Source organism: Somniosus microcephalus, chromosome 32 (genome assembly GCF_052327205.1).
Source record: "Somniosus microcephalus isolate GS21.2 chromosome 32, FLI_Smic_1.0, whole genome shotgun sequence".
Lineage (NCBI taxonomy): Eukaryota > Metazoa > Chordata > Chondrichthyes > Squaliformes > Somniosidae > Somniosus > Somniosus microcephalus.
The window spans coordinates 1,675,425-1,701,858 of record NC_141018.1 but is presented as its reverse complement, the minus strand read 5'-3'; the positions used below and the strand labels follow the sequence as shown (position 1 = coordinate 1,701,858).

Sequence of the window (26,434 nt, the reverse complement as noted above, 5' to 3'; positions counted from 1 at the left end):
TTTCACAGCCTTCTTGCTTTTCTCAAACCGTCACAGCCCTTGATTCTTCAAAGTCTGTAACTTTTCAATGTGCCCTTGTTCAATTATGTGTACTATTTTAAAAGGGTTAATTATGATTGTCTACATATATATGTGTATAAAATAGGTGTTAATTAACAAATTGGCTCTAATCTTACAGGGCTATGTATACAATTCCTTGAAGGTGGCAAGACCAATTCGGAAGGCTGTTAAAATATTATGGGATCTTTAGCTTTACTAATGGAGGAGTAGAGTACAAACGCAAGGACGTTCTGGTAAACCTTTATAAAACATTATTTTGGCCTCAGCTGGAGTATTTTGTTCAATTCTGGGCACCGCACTTTGGAAAGGATGCTCACGGCCTTGGAGAGGGTACAGAAGAGATTGACTGATGAGAATGATACCATGGGTGAGGGTCTTCATTTATTTGGAGAGACTGGAGAAGCTGGAGTTGTTCTCCTTATAGCAGAGAAGTTTAAGGGGAGATATAATGGAGGTGTTCAAAATCATGAATGTTTTTGAGTAAATCAGTATAAACTGTTTTCAGTGACAGAAGTGCCGGTAACCAGAGGACACGGATTTAAGGGGATTGGTAGGAGAACCAGAGGCGACATTAGGAAATATTGTTTACACAGCGTGCTGTTATTTTCTGGAATGCACGACCTGAAATGGTGGTGGAAGCAGATTCAATAGTCGCTTTCAAAAGGGATTTGTATAAATACTTAAAGGGAAAAATACAGAGCTATGGGAAAGATCAGGGGTTGAGATTAATCAGAGAGCTATAACAAAGAGCTGGAACAGGCATGGAGTGCCGAATGGCTTCCTTCACGAGGGAGATGAGGGCGTTTAATTTCACATCTGGTTCAATATGTTGTGAGAATAAAAAGTGCTGGGTTGAAAGGGGTTAACTTAACCTGTTTGTTCACTGACTGTAATCAATGTCAGTCTCCACGGACCCTAATTGTTACTCCGGAGGGTTTCCCTCTTCTATTAATAAGGGATTACTTTCAAGGTGTCATTCTAGTATCAATGACAGCATCACCTCCGGCACTAACAGGGATCACCGGCTCCACAGAAATGGAGAGAATGTTCAAGAGTTACCTATCAGATTTCCAGATAGGAATGTTCATCTATAAAGTTCAGAAGATTTATTATCCCATCCTCGCTGCTGTTGCTGTTCCTGGTAAGTTCCTATATCCATGTATTCATTGTATAAACCATGTTTCACGTATTGACCGTTCATGTCATTTTAAGTCTGCTCTCCATGCTGCTGTTGGTTTTTCTGGTAAGTCTCTCTATCCAGCTATTAATTCTATAAACAACGTTTCACTGCATTACTGTTTTGGCCATTTAATGTCTCCTCTCAGCAGCGAGAGGAGCGGCGATAGGAGCGAGAAGTGCGGTGCTTTAAAGAGCGCGAGAACAGCGGCGAGAGCAGCGGCTCTAAAGAGCACGAGGGGAAGGGGAGGCAGCGGACCTGGGCGAGACCAGAGCGGGAGCAGAGCGAGAGAGGCAGAATCCGAAAGTGACGTCAGAGTGGAAAAACTGCCATCGGCACAACAGACGGAGCTACTTGGTGAGTAGCTGGTGAGTGTTTTATTTAAGTTTCAAGATTATTTCTGCTAAGTTAGTTTGCAGTCTACTAAATAGAGGCATGACAGGACAGCTCTGTCCCATGGAATGCACATCCTGTGCCATGTGAGCAATCCTGGACGCATTGCATGGCCTGGACGTCCACATGTGCAGGAAGTGTCACCAGCAACGGCAGCTCGAGATCGGTGTTTCAGAGCTTGAGCGGCAGCTGGAGTAACTGCGGTGCATCTGCGAGGCTGAGAGTTACGTGGATAGCACATTTCTGGAGGTGGCCACCCCGCAGCTTAAGAGTGTGCAGGCAGACAGCGAATGGGTGACCACCAGGCAGAAGAGGAGAGAAAAGATAGGGAAAGATAAAAGGGAGGTGGGGTGTCAGTGCTGATTCAGGAAGACATTGTGGTGGTGGAAAGGGAGGGTGTTCTTGAGGGGACAAGGACAGAATCCTTTTGGTTACAGTGGAGGAGCAGAAATGTTGTGAACACACTATTGGGGTATTCTATAGGCCTCCAAATAGTGAGAGACAGAGAGAGGAGCAAATCTGCAGGGAAATCGCAGACATGTGCAAGAACTATAGAGTGGTGATATTGGGGGATTTTAATTACCCAAATATCGATTGGGATAATATTAGATTAAAGGGAAAGGAGAGGGAGGAATTTCTGAAATGTGTTCAGGAGAACTCCCATGACCAATATGTTCTTGACCCAACTAGGAAGGAGGCATTGCTGGATCTGGTGCTGGGGAATGAGGTGAGACAGGTCGACCAAGTGTCTGTGGGAGAACACTTGGGAACGAGTGGTCATCGTATCATAAGGTTTAGATTAGCAATGGAGAGGATCAAGGAAAAATCTAGAGTGGAACTTCTAAACTGGAATAGGGCTAACTTCAATGGGATGCAAAAGGATCTAGCCAGGTGTAAGGGGTTTTCTCTCTCTCTCAAGAGATTCGCAGATCGCAGAGGTTACTCTCTCTCAGAGGCCTCTCTCTCTCTCTCTCTCTCTTTTGCACAGAAAAACCTTGAGTGGTTCGACCCACTCACCCCTTAGATTCTAGACACTGGACTTAGGTGCAGGAACTACAATGTAGAGAATACTCTTATAGACCAGGTTTAATGAAATGAAATGATATTTTATTGCATAAGGAAAAACAAATCAAATGCAAGCAAATAAGAGGGTACATGGGAGGGAAAAACAAATCATAACAATACAGTACTAACTAAAATGGATACCGGCATATTATACCTTACAAAGATCATCATAAAATGGGGAAACACACGGAACATCGAGGGACAACAACTCATGTTAATTATACCCAAAATGACCACCCCCTTTAAACTATCTAGATCCGATTATGAAGGGCCAGAAACATGCTCACCAATCCAGTTGGAAAAGTATAGAGTTTTGAAACAGGTCTTCGTTTTGGTCCTTTCAGGCGTCCTGACTCCACGTGGTTCATGGAGCTCCAGCGAGCTGCGCCACACCTCTCTCCTGAGGTGGGGGTCGGGGACGGCTGGACACCGGCTGGCCTGGATGTCGGCGTGGTCGGGGATCGCCTGTTCGACCCCGGTCATAGGAGCCTCGGGCTGGCCCTCATTTTCCTTCAGCTTTCTTCTGTAGGTTTTATTTGTCTCTTCGGTAGGGCTACGGCCCTTTTCATCTCGTCAACGGCCCGGGGTTGGTCGATGATCTCCCGATGTTTTACCCCGGGGCGGGATGCCGGCTCGCACCGTCTTCTTCTCCGAACTCCAGCTGCTATCGAAGGTAACGGCTATTACCGAAGATCCCACGAAGATGAATGAAGAAAGGAACCTCTCTCTTCCCAATATGTAAGATGAAGCCTCTTTTTTCGCTACCCCCGGTGTCTCCCAATTATACTTCTCAGCAGAAGCCCTTATCTCGCGCCAAATCAGGTTAGTCTTTTGTTTTAATTTTGGCGGGCTGGTTGCACAACGGGCTAGTTATTATATTTTAAACTGTTCTTGGATGGCCGGTAACGGGCCATCTCTGGTCTGGAATGACCTTCATTGTTTTTAATGTCTTCTTGATGTCTTTAGCGGGTCCTTGATATGTTATTTGTGAATATGGAACTGTTCCCCTTTGTCTGGGTAAACATTCAGATGGCCTTTATCTACAGGCCAATCTTTATGTATGTGTGGGTGTCTGGTTTCATTCTCTCAGAAACGGCTTCCAGAACCTACTATGGGTTGAATCCACAAAGCTGTCTGAGGACTGCAGGAGCCAGTTTAAAGTGTCCCAATAAGTTGGTCACGGGGTCTGGTGGCCATTTTGAATGCCCCTTTGTCCTGGGCTTCTTTTAAAACAGTCTTTAAAATCATGGCCTCTTCTGCCATTCGACCCTTATTAATACAATATCTATTTTGCGAATCTTACACAGGGTAAAATGGAAGCAAAGACTGACAGGAAAATCTGTAACGGAACAATGGGTTATCTTTAAGGAGGAGATGTTCCAAGTACAGACTAGGTACATTCCAACAAGAGGGAAGGGAAAGGGAACCAAAGCAAGAGCACCTTGGATGACGAGGGAGATAGAGAAGATGATGAAATATAAAAGAGGGTGTATGATGCATGTCAGTGGAATTCTTCAAGGGAGAACCAGCCCAAATACAATAAGTTGAGAGGGGAAGTGAAGATGAACATAAGATTGCAAAGAGAGACAATGAGAGTAGAATGGTAGCTAACACACAAGGGAATCCAAAGAACTTCTATCGGCAGGTAAACAATAATTGGCAGTAAGAGGCGGGGTGGGCCCTATTAGGGACAAAGAAGGTGGTATATGCTTAGAGGCACAGGGCAAGGCTAGATTACCTAATGAGTACTTTGTATCGGTGTTTCCTAAGGAGGTGGATGCTGACAAAATATCGGTAGCAGTGGAAAAGGTAGAAGCAATGGAAGGGGTGAAAATTGATGGACAGGATGTACGAGAAAGGCTGGGTATGCTTAGAGTGGATAAGTCGCCTGGTCCAGATGGCTTGCATCCCAGGATGCTAAGGGAATTGGGGAAGAGATAGCGGAAGGACTTGACATAATTTTCCAACCTTCCCTAGATGCGGGGGAGGTGCCTGAGGATTGGAAAGTGGCAAATGTGACACCATTGTTCAAGAAAGGGTGTAAAGACAATCCCAGTAACTACAGGCTGGTCAGTTTAACATCAGTGGTGGGTAATGTTTTAGAAACAATAATCAAGGAAAAAGTTATCGGGCACTTGGAGAGGTTTAAAGCTAATTAAGGAGAAACTACACGGATTTGTAAGAGGCAGATCATATTTGACTAATCTAATTGAATTTTTTGGTTAAGTAATAGGGAGGATTGATGAAGGGATTGCAATGGATGTTGTCTACAAGGATTTTAGGAAGACGTTTGACAAAGTAGCACATAGAAGGCTGGTTAACATAATTGAGGCTCATGGAATAGTTGGATCAGTGGCAGCTTGGATAAGGAATTGGCTTAAGGACAGAAAACAGCGGGTTGTGGTAATTGGCTGTTTTTCGGACTGGAGGATGGTAGAATGTGGTGTTCCCCAAGGGTCAGTGCTGGGGCCACTATTCTTTTTGATATAGATAAATGACCTCGATATTGGAATATAAAGTAAAACTTCTAAATTTGCCGATTACAACAAACCTGGGGATGTTGCAAACAGCCAGCACAATACCAATCGACTGCAACAGGACATAGAAAGGTTAGCAGAATGGGCAGACAAGTGGCAGGTGGAATGCAATCCAGAGAAGTGTGAGGTGATGTAATTTAGCAGAAGGGACAGGGAGAAGCAATATACACTTAATGGCATAGCTTTCAAGAGTGTACAGGGATAGAGGGACCTGGGAGTTAATGACCCGAGGTCCCTGAAGGTGGCAGGACATATTGAGAGAGTGGTTAGCAAAGCATGTGTGATCTTGGGTTTCATAAATAGAGGTACTGAGTACAAAAGCAGAGAAGTTATGCTGAACCTTTATAAAGCGCTGGTTAGGGCACAACTGGAGTATTGCGTCCAGTTCTGGTCACCACACTTTAGGAAGGACTTGATGGCCCTTGAGAGGGTGCAGATGAGATTTACCAGAATGGTTCTGGGGATGGGGGATCTTAGCTACAAGGACAGGTTGGAGAAGCTGGATTTGTTTTCATTAGAGCAAAGGAGGTTGAGTGTTGATTTGATAGAGGTGTACAAGATTATGACGGGCTTGGATAGGCTAGACGGGGAAAGACTGTTCACTCTAGTTGATGGTACAAGGACTAGGGGACACAGATTTCAGGTTTTGGACAAGAGATACAGGGGGGACGTGAGGAAAAACTTTTTTACACAGCGAGTGGTGAGGACCTGGAACTCGCTGCTGACGGAAGTGGTGGAAGCGGAGACACTCAATGTTTTCAAGGGATGACTGGATAGGCACTTGAGGGAAATAAACTTCCAGGGCTATGGGAATGGGACTGACTGGATTGCTTTACAGAGAGCTGCATAATTTTTTTTCCTTACGTCCCCCTGTATCTCTTGGCCAATACCTTAAATCTTTATCCCCTAGTCCTTGTACCATCAACTAGTGGGAACAGCCTTTCCCAATTTAGCCTATCCAAACCTGTCATAATCTTGTAAACCTCTATCAACCTCCTGTGCTCTAATGGAAACATTCCAGCTTCTCCAACCTGTCCTTTTAGCTAAGATTCCCCATCCCCGGAACCATTCTGATAAATCTCCTCTGCACCCTCTCAAGGGCCTTCACATCCTTCCTAAAGTGTGGTGACCCGAACTGGATGCAATACTCCAGTTGTGGCCTAACCAGCGCTTTATAAAGGTTCAGCATAACTTCTCTACTTTTGTACTCAATACCTCTATTTATGAAGCCCAAGATCCCATATGCTTTGCTAACCACTCTCTCTATATGTCCTGCCACCTTCAGGGACCTATGCACATTAACTCCCAGGTCCCTCTGTCCCTGCACACTCTTTATAAGAGTGCCAGTAAGTGTATATTGCCTCTCCCTGTTCCTTCTGCCAAAATGCATCACCTCACACTTCTCTGTATTAAATTCTATCTGCCACTTGTCTGCCCACTCTGCTAGCCTTTCTGTGTCCTGTTGCGTTTGATTGGTATTATCCTCACTGTTTGCCACACCCATAAGTTTGGTGTCATCGGCAATTTAGAAATTCTACTCTGTATTCCAATATCCAGGTTATTTATATATATATCAAAAAAGCATTGGCCCCAGCACTGACCCTTGGGGAACACCACTGCCTACCATCCTCTCGTCTGAAAAACAGCCATTTACCACAACTCGCTGTTTTCTGTCCTTAAGCTAATTCCTTATTTAAGCTGCCAATGACCCACCTATTTGTTATGTTCATTAATAACTAGTCGTTTTTATTAAGAACAGCTAGCTTTTGCTAGACACTTTATTGAGCACATGTGGACTAGGTACAGTATCTGTAGAGGCCTCCATCTTGACTGCTGCCTTGTGGGTAGCATAGTGCATTGTGGGTAGCCCACTCTTATATATATATAGCACCACCTAGTGTACCATTCCAGAATGACAGGTTACTGATCATTACACTATTCCATGAGCCTCAATTTTCTTAACCAGCCTTCTATGTGGTACTTTGTCAAATGCCTTCCAAAAATCCATGTAGACAACATCCATTGCATTCCCTTCATCAATCCGCTCTGTTACTTCATCAAAAAATGTAATTAGATTAGTCAAACACGATCTGCCTTTTACAAATCCGTGTTGACTCTTCTTAATTAACTTAAACCTCTGCAAGTGCCTGTTAGTTTTCTCCTTGACTATTGTTATTAAACCTTTGCCCACCACCTGATGTTTTACTGACTGGACTGTCGTGACTAGGATTGCCCTTACACCCTTTCTTGAACAATGGTGTCACATTTGCCACCTTCCAATCCTCAGGCACCTCACCCGCATCTAGGGAAGATTGGAAAATTATGGCAAGCCCTTCTGCTATCTCCTCCCCCAGTTCCCTTCACAACCTGGGATGCAAGCCATCTGGACCAGGCGACTTGTCCACTCTAATCGTGCCCAGCCTTTCTAGAACATCCTGTCTATCAATTTTCACCCATTCCATTGCTGCTAACTTTTCCACTTCTTCCAAAAAATTTTCAGCATCCACCTCCTTAGTAAACACCGATACAATTCAATTCAATTCAATTCAATCTTTTATTTGTCATATATGCAGCAGACGTGTGTACTGCACAATGAAATGTTGATTTTTACGAGTCCTCCCAACATTGGAATAAATATGGCATAACAATGAGAAAATACTAATAGAAATAAAGTAATAATAAATAAAACAACAGCAATAAATAATAATAAATTATACGTTCATGAGTCTTATGGCCTGGGGGTAGAAGCTGTTTCGAAACCTACTGGTACGAGACCGTATGCTTCGGTATCTCTTACCGGATGGGAGCAGGGCGAAGAGGTTGTGGCTGGGGTGGCTCGCATCTTTAATGATTCTCAGGGCCTTCCCCCGGCACCTCTCGGGGTAGATATCCTGGACAGCAGGTAGTTTAATTCCTATAGTGTGTTGTGCAGCTTTCACTGCCATCTGTAGAGCCTTGCGGTCTGTGGCGGTGCAGTTGCCATACCAGGTAGTGATGCAGCTGGACAGGATACTCTTGATGGTGCACCGGTAGAAGTTGGTGAGAATCTGGGGGGCCATTCCAAATTTCTTCAGTCTCCTGAGGAAGAACAGGCATTGGCATGCCTTCTTCATTACGACGTCGATGTGATGTGACCACGTTAAGTCCTCCGTAATGAATACACCCAGGAATTTGAAGCTGCTGACCGTCTCCACCTCAGCCCCTTCGATGTAGATCGGGGTGTGTCCCTCCCCCTGCCGCTTCCTGTAGTCAACGATCATCTCCTTTGTTTTGCTGATGTTGAGGGAGAGGTTGTTGTACTTGCACCATTCTGCTAGAGCTCTTACCTCCTCCCTGTAGCCTGTCTCGTCGCCATCTGTGATCAGGCCTACAATGGTCGTGTCATCAGCAAACTTGATGATAGAGTTGGAGTTGTGCGTGGCCACGCAATCGTGAGTAAACAGGGAGTACAGAAGGGGTCTGAGCACACAACCCTGGGGAGCTCCCGTGTCAGGATCAGTGTTGAGGAGCTGTTACTGCCTATTTTCACCACCTGGGGTCTGCCCGTCAGGAAGTCCAGGATCCAGTTGCATAGGGAGGTGTTAAGTCCTAGCTCACTGAGCTTGTTGACAAGCTTGGAGGGGATAATGGTATTGAATGCTGAACTATAATCAATGAACAACATTCTCACATAGGTTTTCCTCTTATCCAGGTGTGATAAGGCAGTGTGCAGTACAGTGGCGATGGTACCATCCCTGTTATGTTCATTAATAACTAGACATTCTTATTATGAACACAGCTAGCTTTTGCTAGACACTTTTATTGAGCACATGTGGACTTGTCCAGCCTCTTGTAGAGGCTTCCATCTTGACTGCTGCCTTGTGGGTAGCCTAGCCTCATGGGTAATGTAGTCTTAATATATATACAGCTGGGTAGTGTAGTCTTATACATACAGCTATATACAGCTCTACGGCTCCACCTAGTGTCCACTATAGAATGACATGCTATTGATCACTACAATCCCTAGATCTTTTTGGGCGGTAAGCAAATTGGAGTGGGTCCAGTGTGTCAGTTGGTAAGGAGTTGATGTGAGTTTTGACCAGCCTCTCAAAGCACTTCATGATGACAGAAGTGAGTGCTATGGGGCGGTAGTTGTTTAAACAGATTACTTTTGATTTTTTGGGGACTGGAATAACCGATGTCATCTTGAAGCAGGTGGGGACTACAGACTGGTACAGTGAACGGTTGAATATATCCGTAAACATGGCTGCCAGCTGGTCAGCGCATGCTCTAAGGACACGCCCAGGGATTCCATCTGGACCGGGTGCTTTGTGGGTGTTCACTCTCTTAAAAGTCTTTCTCACGTCAGCCATGGAGATTGAGAAGACCCGGTCGTCCTGAGCCGCGGGCGCCCTTGTAACAGGCCAGTTGTTGTTGGCCTCAAACCGGGCGTAAAAAGTGTTAAGCTCGTCCGGGAGAGAGGCATTGCTGGGCATGACACAGCTGGGTTTCCCTTTGTAGTCCGTAATAGATTGTAGTCAACTCCACATCCTTTGCGAATCTGAGCTATGATAGTGTGACTCCACTTTATCCGTGTATTGTTTTTTTGCATTTTTGATGGTTTTCTTAGTTCGTACTTTAATTTCTTGTACTCATCTATGTCCCCAGAGTTGAATGCCATGGACCGTGCTTTTAGCATAGCACGAATATCGCCATTTACCCATGGTTTCTGGGTGGGAAATGTTCGTACAACAATCCTTGGAACACTTGTTTATGAAACTAATGACTGAATCTGTATATGTGTTGCTGTCATTATCCGAGGCATTCCGGAACATATCCCAGTCAGTGGAATCAAAACAGTCTTGTAACATAGCGTCTGATTGATCCGACCACCGTTGTAGAGATCTCATCGCAGGCTTTTCCTGTTTCAGTTTCTGCCTATAGGTGGGTAGCAGCAGGATGGAGTTGTGATCTGATTTGCTGAAGGGAGGGCGGGGGAGGGCCTTGTATCCATCCCGGAACGGAGTGTAAACATGATCTAGTGTGTTCTTGGCTTGCGTTGGGCAGGTGATATGCTGATGGTATTTAGGCAGTTCTTTCTTCAGATTGGCTTTGTTGAAATCGCCAGCCACGATGAATGCAGCCTCTGGATGGGAAGTTTCAAGCCTGCTAATGGTCCCATACAGCTCGTTTAGTGCCCTATTTGCGTCGACCTGTGGTGGAATATACACCGCTGTAATGATCATGGATGAGAACTCTCTCGGGAGGTAGAAGGGTCAGCATTTGATCATCAGGTGTTCAAGATCGGGTGAACAAGAAGATGTAAGTAGTTCCACGTCGGAACACCAAGAATTGTTGATCATAAAGCATACTCCACCCCCTCTATTCTTCCCCGAGTCCTTTGTTCGGTCTAGCCGGTGAATGTTGAATCCCTCTGGTTGAATGAACGAAGCCGGTATCGATGGATCAAGCCAAGTCTCAGTGAAAATCAAGACGTTGCAGTTCTTAATGTCTCGCTGGAAGGTGAGCCTCCCCCGAGTTCGTCCAGCTTATTGTCCAGTGACTGCACATTCGCCAGGAGAATACTCGGAAGGGGGGGGTGGTGTTCACGTCACCTCAGCTTCACTAATGCACCTGCTCGTCTGCCCCGCTTGCGCCGTCGTCGCTTCCTGATCACAGGAATGAAGTCAGGTAAGCAGGTGGGAGGGTAGATGGTAGTGGTGCAGAATCCCAGTTCGAAAAATCGGGGGTAGGTCCTATATCTCCGGACGAACTTATGTCCAGAAGTGATTGACGGTTGTAGCGGATAAGTGAAGAAACAGTACTTACAAAATTGTTTAATAATAACAATAAAATAATAAATAAAGTGGAAAGTTGTAGACGAGCTCGTAAAACAGCGGCTACCCCCATGAGCCACACAGGTCGGTTAAGCAGTAGAATATTTTTTTTTAAAACAACTAAACTACTAATACTAAAACTAGAATGCTAAATACTAAACAGTAGAATACTAAAAAACTAACAGTACGATATATTAAAATACAACATTAAATACATTAAATACAACATTAAAATACCAGTTGGGGAGGAGCTCGTAAAACAGCAGCCATACAGGTTGGTTAAACAGTAGAATATTTTTTTTAAAACAACTAAATTACTAATACTAGAACTAGAGTGCTAAATACTAAACAGTAGAATACTAAAAACTAACAGTACGATATATTAAAATACAATATTAAATACATTAAATACAACATTAAATACAAAGCACTCATTGAGTGTTCTAGACTTGCCCTCCGCCTCTAATCTTATATCACCTTCGTTGTCTCTGATAGGCCCCAACCCCTACCCACTTACTGTTTACATGCCGGTAGAGGATTTGTGGGTTCCCTTTTATGTTAACCGCTATTCTACTCTGATATTCTCTCTTTGCCAATCATATTTTCAGCTTCAAAACCCCTCTCAATTTATCATATTTGGTCTGGTTCTCTCTCGAGGAATTCACCTGACAAGCATCATACACCCTCTTTTATAGTTTCATCATCTTCTCTATCTTCCTCGCCATGCAAGGTGCCCATTCTTTGGTTCCCTTGCCCTTCCATTTTCTTGCAATGTACCTAGCCTTTACTTGGAACATCTCGTCCTTAAAGATCAGCAATTGTTCCATTACAGTTATTCCTGTCAGTCTTTTGGTCCATTTTACACTGGCTAGATCCTTTCACATCCCATTGAAGTTAGATCTATTCCAGTTTAGAAGTTCCACTCTAGATTGTTCCTTGCTCCTCTCCATTGCTTATCTAAATTGTATGATACGATTATCACTGCTACCCTATTGTTCTCCCACAGATACTTGGTCGACCGGCCCATCTCATTACCCAGCACCAGATCCAGAATGCCTCCTTCCTAGTTGGGCCAAGAACTTATTGGTTAAGGAAATTCTCCTGAACACATGTCAGAGAATCCTCCCCCTCCTTTCCCTTTTTCCCAGCATTATCCCAATTGATATTTGGGTAATTAAAGTCCCCCATTATCACCACTCTATAGCTCTTGCATATCTCTGTGATTTCCTTGCAGATTTTTCTCATCTAACTCCTTCTCACTATTTGGAGGCCTATAGAATACCGCCAGGAGCGTGATCATACACTTATTGCTATTCAACTCTAACCAAATGGATTCTGTCCTTGTCCCCTAAAGAACATCGGCCCTTTCCAACACTACAATGTCTTCCTGAATCAGCACTGCCACCCCACCTCCCTTTTTTCCTTCCCTGTCTTTTCTGAACACCTTGTACCTTTGAATATTTGAAGTGTCCAGTCCTCGGCGTTTTTAAGCCACGTCTCCATTATTGCCACCACATCATATTGCCACACGGCTAATTGTGCTTGTTGCTCACCAACCTTATTCACCACACTTTGTGCGTTTACGTACATTCATTCTAAACCCATTTTTGAATTTTTCGTAGTCTTTCTTAGTCTGCTCCTATCTAATATGGTACTTCTCTAGTACTATCCAATACACTCACTCTTTTTATGCATCTTATTCAACTTTTCAACTCCTATATGCTGGTGCCCATCCACATGCCAAGCTAGTTTAAACCCTCCCGAAAAGCACCAACAAACCTCCGCGAGAATATTGGTCCCGGCTCTGTTGCGGTGTAGCCCATCCGGCTTGGACAGGCCCCACCTTCCCCAGAATGACTCACATCCATCTCCAGCCTTCCTCTCAATTTCCACCATAGAATCATCGAAACTTACATAGAAGGACATCATTCGACCCATCGTGTCTGTACTGGACCATCTCCTGCTACAAATCAATGTTTCTTTTTCTAGATGGTTTGATATTATAACAAGCACTACTTATCTTACAGAAATCAGTTAATTTTTTCTTTGCTTTTTCAGTGTACTCATTTCCAATCATTGTTTTGAAATGAGTGAATTACGTTCTGCCTGTCACAGGTGAGGGAATCTCTGTCACTCAAAAATTGAACTTTCTATCATGTCCTTCTCTCCTTTACTGTCAATGTTTCTACAAGATTATAACTGCCGTATTGTGAACTTTAGTATTTCACTTTCTATACACCTCTAGAAATGTATCCAATTATCACAGAATGGCGACAAGTATATTACATTATTACTGTCATCCAGATAGCTTCTGAGACCCCAGGGTAATGTATCCCATCGGCAATTTTATTGTCTACATTTAATAATATTACAATACTATCGAAATTATTTGTAATCACATTGGAACATCGGCTTTTACATGAATGACTATATGTTGGGCTGATGGTCCCGGTTGTAACCAATAATTTGTTTCTTGGTTCCATTTTCAATATACAATGGAATTGATAGTTGATAGAGAAATCACAATATTACCAATGAATTCTGATACTGATCTATCTTTAATCAGTTTCTCCTCTCCTTTCCTGGGCTTGTAGTCTTCCTGCTGCATTCCGGTTCCACGGGGGCTCCAGGGCTCACATGATGCATCGAAGCCAAGTTTGGACCCGTCCACACTCGCTGTTCACTGCTTCAGCCCCCAACCCAGCCCCTGGTTTCTGGGGCAGATATTCGCTCACACTCCTTGTTCTCTGCTTCATTCTGCAACCCAGCTCCCGGTTCCTGGGGCAGATATCCTTCCACATTCCCCGTTCAATGCTTCATTCACCAACTGAGCTGCTGGGATCTGGGACAGATATCCGCCCTCACTCACGGTTCAATGATTCATCCGTCAACCCAGCTCCCGGTTTCTGGGACAGATATCCGTCCACATCCCCTGTTCACTGCTTCATTCTCGAACACAGCTCCCTATTTGAGGGGCAGATATTCACCCACACTCCTTGTTCTCTGCTTCATTCTCCTACCCAGCTCTAGGTTCCTGGGGCAGATATCATTCCCCACTCCCTGTTCATTCCTTCATTCAACAACTGAGCTGCTGGCATCTGGGGCAGATATTCGTCCACACTTCCTGTTCAATGCTTCATTCTCCTACCCAGTTCCTGTTTCTGGGGCTGAATCCGTCCATACTCCCTGCTCACTGCATCACTCTCCAACCCAGCTCTTGACTTCTGGGGCAGATATTCACCCACACCCGCTGTTCAGTGCTTCATTTCCCAAACCAGCCCCATTTTTTCTGGGGCAGATGTTCACCGACGCTCCCTGTTCACTGTTTATTCTGCAACCCAACTCCTGGTTACAGGGATACATAATCACCCACACTTCCTGTTCACTGCTTGATTCTCCAACCCAGCTCCCGGTTTCTGGGCTAGATATTCACCCACTCTCCCTGTCCTTCTTCTTAGGCAGTCCCTCGGAACCGAGGATGACTTGCTTCCACTTTAAAAATGAGTTCTCAGGTGACTGATGAGTCCAATGCGGGACCTACAGTCTCTGTAACAGGTGGGGCAGATGGTGGTTGAAGGGGCAGGCGGGTGGGGTGCTTGGGTTGATGTGCGCTCCTTACGCTGCCTGCGCTTGGCTTCCGCTTGCTCCCTGCGAAGAGACTCGAGGTGTTCGGCGCTTTCCTGGATGCTTCTCCTCCACTTTGTGCGGTCTTGGGCCAGGGATTCCCAGGTGTCGGTGGGGATGTTACACCTTTTCATGGAGGCTTTGTGGGTATCGTTGAAGCGTTTCCTCTACCCACCTGGGGCTCTCTTACTCTGTCGGAGCTCCGAGTAGAGCGCTTGTTTTGGGAGTCTCGTATCGGGCATGCGGACAATGTGACCCGTCCATCGGAGCTGATCGAGGGTGGTCAAAGCTTCGATGCTGGGGATGTTGGCCTGAACGGAAACACTGACATTGGTGCGCCTATCCTGCCAGTGGATTTGCAGGATCTTGTGGAGGTAGCGTTGGTGGTACCTCTCCAGTGCTTTGAGGTGCCTGCTGCACATGGTCCATGTCTCTGAGGCATACTGTCTCCCTGTTCACCGCTTCATTATCCAAACCAGCTCTGGTATTCTGGGGCTGATATTCGCCACACTCCCTGTTCACTGCTACATAGGATAACTAAAGTAAGGTAACCTGTGTGTTGAAGCGGAAAACATGGGTATGTTTCATAATGAATAATTTGCCTCTGTTTTCACAAAAGTCAGGGACGATGCAAACATTTATCAGGGAGGTGGATTGTGAATATTAGTTGAAATAAACATATCGAAAGAGACATTATTAAGGGGTTTAGCATCTTTGAAAGTGGTTAAATCCCCATGCCGGGATGAAATGTATCCCAGACTTGTTAAGAGAAGTAAGTGATTAAATAGCAGAGGCTCTGTCCATAATTTTCCAAATCTCTCTGGCTACATGTCTGGTGCAAGAGGACTGGAGGAATGCTAACCATTGCTTCAAAAGGGAGAAAGGGATAGCCCGAGTAATTACAGGCCAGTCAGCCTAACTTCGGTGGTGTGAAAATTATTGGAAAAAAATCTGAGGAACAGGATAAATCTTCATTTAGAAAGATACGGATTAATCAGGGAGAGTCAGCACGGATTTGTTAAGGGAAGATCGTGCCTGACTAACTTGATTGCATTTTTGAGGAGGTAACAAGGAGAGTTTCTGAGGGTAGTGCGTTTGGTGTAGTGTATATGGACTTTAGCAAGGATTTTGATAAGGACCCGCATGGCAGACTGGTCAGGAAAGTAAAAGCCCATGGGATCCAGGGCAAAGTGGCAAGTTGGATCCAAAATTGGCTCAGAGGTAATGGTCGAGGTGTATTTTTGTGACTGGTCGGCCACTTCCAGTGGGGTTCTGCTGAGCTCAGTACTGGGTCCTTTGGCTTTTGTGGTATATATCAATGATTTGGACTTGAATGTAGGAAGTATAATTGGAAGTTTGCAGTTGATACAAAAATTGGCCGTGTGGTTGATAACGAAGAAGAAAGCTGAAGACTGCAGGAAGATATCAATGGGCTGGTCAGAACATAAGAACGTAAAGAACATAAGAAGTAGGAGCAAGAGTAGGCCATATGGCCCCTCGGGCCTGCTCCGCCATTCAATAGGATCATGGCTGATCCGAACCTAGACTCACGTCCACTTCCCTGCCCGCTCCCCGTAACCCCTAATTCCCTTATCAGCTAGGAAACTGTCTATCTCCATTTTAAATTTATTTAATGTTGCAGATTCCACAGCTCTCTGAGGTAGCAAATTCCATAGATTTACTACCCTCTGAGTGAAGAAGTTTCTCCTCATTTCAGTTTTGAAACGGCAGCCCCTTATTCTAAGATTATGCCCCCTAGTTCTAGTCTCACCCATCAGTGGAAACATTCTCCCCGCATCCACCTGATCAAGCCCCCTCACAATCTTATATGTTTCGATAAGATCGCCTCTCATTCTTCTGAATTCCAATGAGTAGAGGCCCAACCTACTCAACCTTTCCTCATAAGTCAAGCCCCTCATCTCTGGAATCAACCGAGTGAACCTTCTCTGAACCGCCTCGAGAGCAAGTATATCTTTTCTTAAATATGGAAACCAAAACTGTACACAGTATTCCAGGTGTGGCCTCACCAGTACCCTGTATAACTGAAGCAAGACTTCCCTGCTTTTATACTCCATCCCCCTTGCAAAAAAAGCCAAGATTCCATTGGCCTTCCTGATCACCTGCTGTACCTGCATACTAACCTTCTGTGTTTCATGCACCAGGACCCCCAGATCCCTTTGTACTATCAGGCGGGCAGAACATTGGCAAATGGAATTCAATCTGGAGAAATGTGAGGTAATGCATTTGGGGAGGGCTAACAAGGCAAGGGAATACACAATAAATGGTAGGACACTGAGAAGTGCAGAGGAACAGGGACCTTGGTGTGCATGCCCACAGATCCCTGAAGGTAGCAGGACAGGTAGATAAGGTGGCTAAGAAGGCAAACGGGATACTATCCTTTATTAGCCGAGGCATAGAATATAAGAGCAGGGAGGTTATGCTTGAACTGTATAAAACACTAGTTAGGCCACAACTAGAAAAATGGGTGCAGTTCTGGTCACCACATTACAGGAAGGATGTGATTGCACGAGAGCGGGTGCAGAGGAGATTTACGAGGATATTGTCTAGACTGGAGAATTTTAGCAAGGAGGAAAGATTGGATAGGCTGGGGTTGTTTTCGTTGGAACAAAGAAGCCTGAGGGGATCTAATTGAGTTGTATAAAATTATCAAGGGCCCAGATAAATTGGATAGGAAGGACCAATTTCCCTTAGCAGAAGGGTCAACAACCAGAGTGCATAGATTTCAAGTAATTGGTCGAATTTTAGAGGGGATTTGAGGAGAAGTGTTTTCACCCAGAGGCTGGTGGGTGTCTGGAACTCACTGCCTAAAAGGGTGGTAGAGGCAAAGACCCTCATTATATTTAAATAGTACTTGGCTATGCACTTGAAGTGCCATAACCTACAAGGCTACGGGCCATTTGCTGGAAAGTGGGATTAGGATGGATAGCTCTTTGTTGGCCGGCACGGACAAGATGGGCCGAATGGCATCCTTCTGTGCTGTAAATTTCTATGATGCTATGATTCATTCTTCACCCAGCTCCCTAGTTTCTGGGGTAGATATTCGCCTTGGGCGGTAGCAATAAGCAGGCGGTCTCTCATCAGCCGCCTGTTATACGCTGCTTTTTATACTGTGGGGGTGAAGTCATGTAAATTCAGGAAGATCATACCGAAACAAGCCGCCCGCATCAGACACCCACACACACTTTACAACCCCAGCACAAACCGCCCACATCAGACACCAACACACAAACTTGCCAAAGCAGCAACTGAGGAAAGACAGACAGATTAATCCTGGATTGATGTGCCTTTATTACACTGAATCACAAATCAGAGATCAGAATCAGTACTAACCCAGCAAGAGTAGGTGATGATCAGGTGCTGGAACCTGGGCTGTTTAACCCAGTCAACCCAGGGTCACTGGGTAATGATCAGGAGCAGGAACCTAGGCTGATTCCCCCACACTGACCCAGGGTCTCAGGGAAATGATCTGGAGTAGGAACATTGGGCTGTTTCCCCCACACTAACCCTCAGTCACTGGAAAATGACCAGGAGCAGGAACCTGGGCTGGTTCCCCCACACTAACCCAGGGTAACTGGGTAATGATTACGAGCAGGAAATAATGCTGATTTCCCCACACAAACCCAGCGTCACAGGGTAATGATCCGGAGCTGGAACCTGGCCGATTCCTCTGCACTAACTGGGCAGCACGGTGGCATAGTGGTTAGCACTGTTGCCTCACAGCGCCAGGGACCCGGGTTCAAATCCGGCCTCGGGTGACTGTCTGTGTGGAGTTTGCACATTCTCCCCGTGTTTGCGTGGGTTTCCTCCGGGTGCTCCGGTTTCCTCCCACAGTCCAAAGATGTGCGGGTTAGGTTGATTGGCTATGATAAATTGACCCTTAGTGTTAGGGGGATTAAATACGTGGGGTTACGGGGATAGGGTGGGATATGTGTTGGTGTAGGGGTTACGGGGATCGGGTGGGATATGTGTTGGTGCAGGCTCGATGGGCCGAAATGGCCTCTATCTGCACTGTGGGGTTTCTGTGATTCTGTGATTCTGTAATTATCAGGAGCAGGTACCGAGTTGATTACCCAACATTAACCCAGGTTCACTGGGTAATGTTAAGGAGCAGGTACCTGTCTGATTCCCCTACACTAACCGAGGGTCACTGGGTAAAGCTCAGGAGCAGGAAGCTGGGCTGAATTGCCAAACTAACCCAGGGTCACTGGGTAATAGTCAGGAACATGGGCTGATTCCTCCACTCTAACCCAGGGTCAATGATTAATGATCAGAGGCAGGAACCTGGGCTGATTCCCCCACACTAACGCAGAGTCATTGGGTAATGATCAGGAGCAGGAGCCTGGGCTGATTCCCTCACACTAACCCAGGGTCATTGGGTAATGATCAGGAGCAGGAAACTGGGCTGATTCCCCCACACTAACGCAGAGTCATTGGGTAATGATCAGGAGCAGGAAACTGGGCTGATTCCCCCACACTAACGCAGAGTCATTGGGTAATGATCAGGAGCAGGAGCCTGGGCTGATTCCCTCACACTAACCCAGGGTCATTGGGTAATGACCAGAAGCAGGAAACTGAGCTGATTCCCTCACACTAACCCAGAGTCAGTGGGTAATGATCAGGAGCAGGAGCCTGGGCTGATTCCCTCACACTAACCCAGAGTCAGTGGGTAATGATCAGGAGCAGGAGCCTGGGCTGATTCCCCCACACTAACCCAGAGTCAGTGGGTAATTATCAGAAGCAGGAACCTGGGCTGATTCCCTCACACTAACCCAGAGTCAGTGGGTAATGATCAGGAGCAGGAGCCTGGGCTGATTCCCCCACACTAACCCAGGGTCAATGATTAATGATCAGAAGCAGGAACCTGGGCTGATTCCCCCACACTAACCCAGAGTCAGTGGGTAATTATCAGAAGCAGGAACCTGGGCTGATTCCACCACACTAACCCGGAGTCAGTGGGTAATGATCAGGAGCAGGAGCCTGGGCTGATTCCCTCACACTAACCCAGGGTCATTGGGTAATGACCAGAAGCAGGAAACTGAGCTGATTCCCCCACACTAACCCAGAGTCAGTGGGTAATGATCAGGAGCAGGAGCCTGGGCTGATTCCCCCACACTAACCCAGAGTCACTGGGTAATGATCAGGAGCAGGAGCCTGGGCTGATTCCCTCACACTAACCCAGAGTCATTGGGTAATGATCAGGAGCAGGAGCCTGGGCTGATTCCCCCACACTAACCCAGAGTCAGTGGGTAATGATCAGGAGCAGGAGCCTGGGCTGACTCCCCCACACTAACCCAGGGTCACTGGGTAATGATCAGGAGCAGGAACCTGGGCTGATTCCCCCACACTAACCCAGAGTCATTGGGTAATGACCAGAAGCAGGAAACTGAGCTGATTCCCCCACACTAACCCAGAGTCAGTGGGTAATGATCAGGAGTAGGAGCCTGGGCTGATTCCCCCACACTAACCCAGAGTCACTGGGTAATGATCAGGAGCAGGAGCCTGGGCTGATTCCCCCACACTAACCCAGAGTCACTGGGTAATGATCAGGAGCAGGAGCCTGGGCTGATTCCCTCACACTAACCCAGAGTCACTGGGTAATGATCAGGAGCAGGAACCTGGGCTGATTCCCCCACACTAACCCAGAGTCACTGGGTAATGATCAGGAGCAGGAGCCTGGGCTGATTCCCCCACACTAACCCAGAGTCACTGGGTAATTATCAGGAGCAGGAGCCTGGGCTGATTCCCCCACACTAACCCAGAGTCACTGGGTAATTATCAGGAGCAGGAACCTGGGCTGATTCCCCCACACTAACCCAGAGTCAGTGGGTAATGATCAGGAGCAGGAGCCTGGGCTGATTCCCCCACACTAACCCAGAGTCAGTGGGTAATGATCAGGAGCAGGAGCCTGGGCTGATTCCACCACACTAACCCAGAGTCAGTGGGTAATGATCAGGAGCAGGAACCTGGGCTGATTCCCCCACACTAACCCAGAGTCACTGGGTAATGATCAGGAGCAGGAGCCTGGGCTGATTCCCCCACACTAACCCAGAGTCATTGGGTAATGATCAGGAGCAGGAGCCTGGGCTGATACCACCATACTAACTGTAGGGGGTTTGGTTTGGGGTTTGTGTCTGGCCAGTCAGGCGTATCTGAGCTGCTTCAGCCCCGTGCGGTTCGAATCACTTCCCCTCTGGTTCTGACCACCGGACTTATTATGAGCAGCGATATAAACAAAACGAGACCAGTGGTTTGGTGCAAAGAAAACCAATGTTTATTAAAAATAGAGAAAAATAAACACTATACAGAGAAAATCACTATGTATGTAACACAGGGGAGGAGAAACGGACACATCGAAGGAAAATGACTAAAATGACAATTTTAGCAATCCCCTTAACTCCCACCCTTTACACCTATCTAAGTTGTCTTGCGATGGGCCAGAAAGTTTATGCTCACCAGTCTCGGATATTAGAACGCCTGCCCCGTGCCCTGTTGCCTGCCAATGTCTTTAGGGTTTTCACCGCCCAGAGCAGAGATACCCCAGTGATTTAAAATGTAACTGCGGGTATCCTGCTTCCCTTGGACGGGCTCTTCATCGTCGATCTTCTTGATGGTAAGGCAGGGCACCGGAGTCCAGGCGAGAGAGAAAGATGTGGCTTCCCGAGGGATTACTTATACCCCTTTCTGGGAGCCCTTATCACTCGCCAGATCAGCCTGTTTCTTTGTCTGACCTGAACGTGTTGAAGATGATACAAAGGAAACCGATCTGGGCCCATCGACTTGGATGGCCGGTTAATTGGTCTTTAAACGTCCCATAAGTGTTTTCCTTTGTGTAACTGGTCTTGTGATGGGGCCATTCCAGTTTTAATGCCCCGTTGATCGTTTCCAAACAGTGTTGAAGTCAGCTAACGAAGGTCTGAATGCAACTATTACCCATTGATTGTCTGTGCAACGGCCTTGATGGGTTTTAATCAGAGGCCTGAATGCCACTGTTTGCTTCTCATACATAAATGCAGACGGCCTGTCTGCCTTCTAATTTCTGGAACATTCCTTCTTTGTCAGTCCAAACCTGAACTTTGCAGGCCTTGGCCATGAGGTTCACCGTAGCCATCTTGTTGGGCCCTGGAGCCCTGGATTTTAAACTCAGTCCAGCCAGGGTTTCTCCAATAAGCCAGCAGTAAATCTTCAGGGGAGACATGAAATTTGCGAATCCTTTCAGTCTTCCCTAGGATACTGAAACTTGCCTGTAGTATTCAATCAAGGTGAGCAAATTTCTGACCCCCCACAAACAACCTTCCCCTATATTTATCTATCCACGATCCCTCGACACATACATTCCCCTTACTTAGAGAAAACTACAGTGAACGACAGGCATCTATCAATAGAAACAAATTACTATCTGTTACAATAATCCAAGCACGGAGGGGGTCCAGCACCCCTGCACTACTTGGGACATCATAGAACTTCATTTCAACACACAACCTTTAATAAAAATAAACATCAGGCCAAAAAAAAACCATATTTATTAAAAATAACGAGCAAAAGCAAAACAAGCTTTATTAAAATAACAAACGGATCTGCCATCATTCGGCAGTGATATTACACAAAGCTCACATGGGTGTTTCTTCTTCCACCTGGGCATACTGGTCCTTCCATTACCCTTTTACATTAAATTCTACCCTGGGACCCTTTCTCCTACATTGGACACAGACCAGGTAGAGGACGATCCCTAGCTGGCAGACTACTAAGATGTGGGACGCCATTCGAATCCAGGAGGGGACCTCTATACTCTCAAAAACGTCCCACCAGGGCGGGGTCATGATATCTAAAATGTCGGCCCCTATCTGTACAGTCTTCTGTTCCAAAGTGTAGAAGTGCTTTTGCGATACTAGGACGGCTTTTAATAATTTGGTAAGGTGCTCTGGGAGAGGGGGAATCGGGTAACCAAAATGGCCGACATATTTCTGGAGGTGAGTGAAATTCTCCTCCACAGTGAGGTGAACAGTGGATGGTTCAGGAATGGGGACAATTCGTACCTGTGTCACGTGAACTTCTGCCTCGGGTTTGAAGCAGAAACTGCTGTCACTCACCGCGCACCAGCTGTGCTGTCCGTGCTGGTAGTGAGACGCTCCTGTGGTGATGCAATATGTCCCACCTCCTATATACGCTACCTGTAGGGGAACATGGCCTTGTGCCATGGCTTCCATGGTACAATTTATAGGTTTTGCGTCAGCAGCTCTGAACCCGCACTGTGGTTTCGAATAGGCATTCAAGTGCTGGGGACACAGGATGATGTGTGCTCCCCGGCTACGGCACCCCGAGAGGTCAGTACCTGTCATAGCGTGCTCCCACTTTATGACATAGGGTGGGACTGCTGCAAAACGAATGTGTGCACCCCCTTGAATGACTCCAATGTTCTCCACCCTGTATACCGGGGTGGGGCGGGCTGTCCTACCCATAACCGGCATTCTGACTACTATTCCCATAATTGGTAAAATTCCCCTCTGCATCCCGTTCGCCACTCCCATCGATCACTATCGGTGCTGTGTCTCTGGAGCACCCATAGAGGTGGGAATCCTCCATGTCACCTCTCCTTCCGAAGCTCAGTCCTATCAGGGCGAGTAGGATTATGCCCCCCTTCATTCCGTAAATTTTCCTGTAACAGATATAGAAGCACACAGCCAGGTTCCCTAGAGATTTGTTGGCTTGGGTGAAGCATGGTCGGGTCTTGCGACCTCGACTCAAATGTACACACTCTGAGCAAATTACTTAAAGCTAACCATCACCTTAATTAGAATTAAATTAAACACTCTAAACTTAACACTATATAAACTTAAAAATTAAACTACCTAAACTATATACAACCGCCGCCCGTCTCCGGGCGGCCAGCCTAAACTCTGTTTGGGCTGCTACAGGCTGCTCCCTGCGGCGTGGCTGCACTGACCTGCACTTCCAGTCCCTTGCAGTCTGTAGCTGCTAGCTGGGGACCTTTGTCTTCCGACTTCTCTTTAACTCGGGAGGTTGTCATTTTAAGCTGGGGAGTCGGTGACCATACCTTTCTTGGCTGGGGTGGCCGAGGAGACCTCCTGGGGAGTGCTACCGGTGGGGCTACCCTGGCGAGCGGACCCTTGGCTCGGGTCACAGTCCTCGCTGGCTGGGGGCCTTCTCCCTCGGGTCCCTCCCTTCCGAAACCTGAACTGGGGACGGGCAATCCCTTGCCACCGGCTGCCGGTGGCTGAGGGTCTGCCCCTCCAGGCTCAAAACCTGGTTCGGGCTCGGAACCATCTAGTTCGGGCTCCTTCTCCTCGGAGTCCCATAAGAGAGGGGGAGTGGTCTGGACAAAGTGCTGGGGAACTTTTCCCTTGATGCACGCGACTGCGCCTGCGTGTGCAGCCTGCGTGCGCGTCCCCGCTGCGGGCTGAGGATTTCTAATCTCGGGTTGAATCCCAGCTGCCTGTTTCCCTGCCTCCGGCTTAAACAACTCACACTGGTCATGAACCATTTTAAAAACCCTTAGCTGACCCTCTAAATTGCCAGCCCTCACTGTTAACCTAGCATTCTCCTCCCTTAAAGCCTGCTCAACTAACTTAGCCTCCGCAACCTGGCACCGCAGGTATTCCTCCATTTTACAGGAGGTCTCTTCCTGTGTGTGTCTTTCTGGGGGACACAGGTCGACAGGCTGCGCTGGCACTAGTCATTGCTGTGGGTTGTATGGGGCTGATGGGATTACAACACCGGTGGTGGCTGCTATTTTCCCCTGGTTGGTCAGGAAGAAAGATCGTATCGACTCCAAGAGTGGCTCGATCGCAGCAGGAGGGATACCTGGCTCTGCCTTTTGGGCTGGGGCTGATGAATTCTTTCCCTTATTCTCCTTCCAGGGATTCTTACAATCCTTGCACCAGTGGCCATCCTTCCCACACCCGTAACAGTTTAACTTAGTCTGGGAGGGACGGTTCCCCTCCTGGTGCCACTCTTTCTTACTCTGGCTCCCAGGTTTAACCTCATGGATTTTTCCCTTGGGTTGGGGCGTCTCGATACCCCTCATATTTTTAAATGCTATAGTGAGCTGGCGGATCACCGTTTCCTCGGTGGTCTGGGGGCTACTGGGGTCAAACCAGGCCGCAGCCTGGGCTTGGATTTGGGGCAGGCAGTGTGTCATTAGACAACGGAGCCAGTGGGTCAATTGGACTTGGTTCAGTAATGTCTGCGCTGGCATTCCCGGGCATGCGCTCTGGTAGACTGGCCACAGCCTGTCTGCGAACGCCTGCGGGGACTCCCCTGGGAGCTGTACCATTTTTTCCACCCGGGCGAACGGACTCCCGTCATTGAGTCCCACGGCCTCCAATATCTCATTCCTCAAATCCTCATAATCCTTCTGCCCCTTTTTACATTCATCAGATTGCGTCTGGAGGAGATCACTCCCCAGAGAAAACAGCAGCATCTTAGCTTGCTCTGCGTCATCGCAGTCATTGACGCACGCTGCCTGTTCTATCTCCCTGAAGTGCAGAGAGGGGCCTCCCTTTTCAGTGAGCTTGGGGATGTGGCTAACCATAACCCTGAGCTGTTGGGTGCCATGCGGCACCACAAACTGATTTTGGATTGCCCCTGGGTCCTCGTCATCAACGGGCGGGCCGTACCTCCGTTGTCGGAGGGGGTACACCAGTCCTGGTCCCGGCCTATCTAGCGGGGCCTGCTGTGCTTCCCCTACCACTTCATCCTCCACCCTCCCTTGCTACCAGAACTCCTGAAAACTCGGAGCTGTGGGTGGCGGCCGTGGGACCTCTGATTCCCTGGCCAACTTTGTCCTGGGTGCTGCCTGTGGGACGGTTCGGTTTGGGTTGCTGGTAAAGTCCGACTGGCCCGCCTTCGGGCTGGTGAGGCATACCATGCCCTTCGCCCTCGACAAGGCCATGCCCAAGCTTTCTATCTCCTCCCTACAGGGCCCGTGATCTGCCTCCTCGAACCCCCGGTCGCAGGCTAGCTTGTATGCTGCCTTTACCTCCATTACTTTCTCCTCCTGCTCTTTTAATTTTTGAGTAAGGTCGCAAATTGTGTCCTGCAGCCTTATCTCGCTGCCCCTCACCTCTCTAACCTGGTATTCTAAGTGCTCCATCTTGCGCCTAGCACTGGCTTTACTTTCAGCGGTCTGGTACTCCAGGCGCTCTACCCTTGCCTGATTTTCCCATTGCACCTCGACGGCCCGGGCCTCCAGACGCTCTACTTTTGCCTGGTGTTCCTTGGCCGTCTGCGCTCTTTCTTGGCTTAAAGCCTGAAGCGCCACTAGCACCTTCTCTTCCGCTGCAACCTTATCCTGCATTTCTAGGGCCAATTTCTTGAGCTTGGCAGCCTGTGCTGCTACAACCCTGTCCAGCACTAGGACCTGCTTCTTATAGCACATTAACCAGACTGCCTTTTCAATTGCCCTCTTATGCTGTTTACTCGCCGTCCACTGGGCGGCGGCGTCTATGGGACGCTCGGCCTTTAACATAGCGCCCACCCATTTCTTGGCGATATTAACCTTTCTACACACATAAGTGGACAACCTCTCTTCCATTACGGTTTCTCCCTCCGCACCACTGTCTGTTATATCGCATACTGTCGCCGATGTCCTGTCGCGGTCGCCATTTCTGTAGGGGGTTTTGGTTTGGGGTTTGTGTCTGGCTAGTCGGGCGTATCTGAGCTGCTCCAGCCCTGTGCGGTTTGAATCACTTCCCCTCTGGTTCTGACCACCAGACTTATTACGA

The 26,434-nt window shown here is 47.3% G+C and overlaps 1 protein-coding gene across 1 annotated transcript in view; it reads left to right on the top strand.

Annotated features, from left to right (window-relative positions):
* The first annotated feature begins 1,061 nt into the window (after nt 1–1,061).
* Nucleotides 1,062–26,434, top strand: part of LOC147097237 (putative G protein-coupled receptor 139) — a 35,649-nt gene continuing 10,276 nt past the window's right edge. Inside the window, exon 1 of the mRNA XM_085972012.1 lies at nt 1,062–1,201. Coding sequence (XP_085828138.1) covers nt 1,096–1,201 — 106 coding nt within the window. The 5' untranslated portion in view covers nt 1,062–1,095. The remainder of the gene's footprint in view (nt 1,202–26,434) is intronic.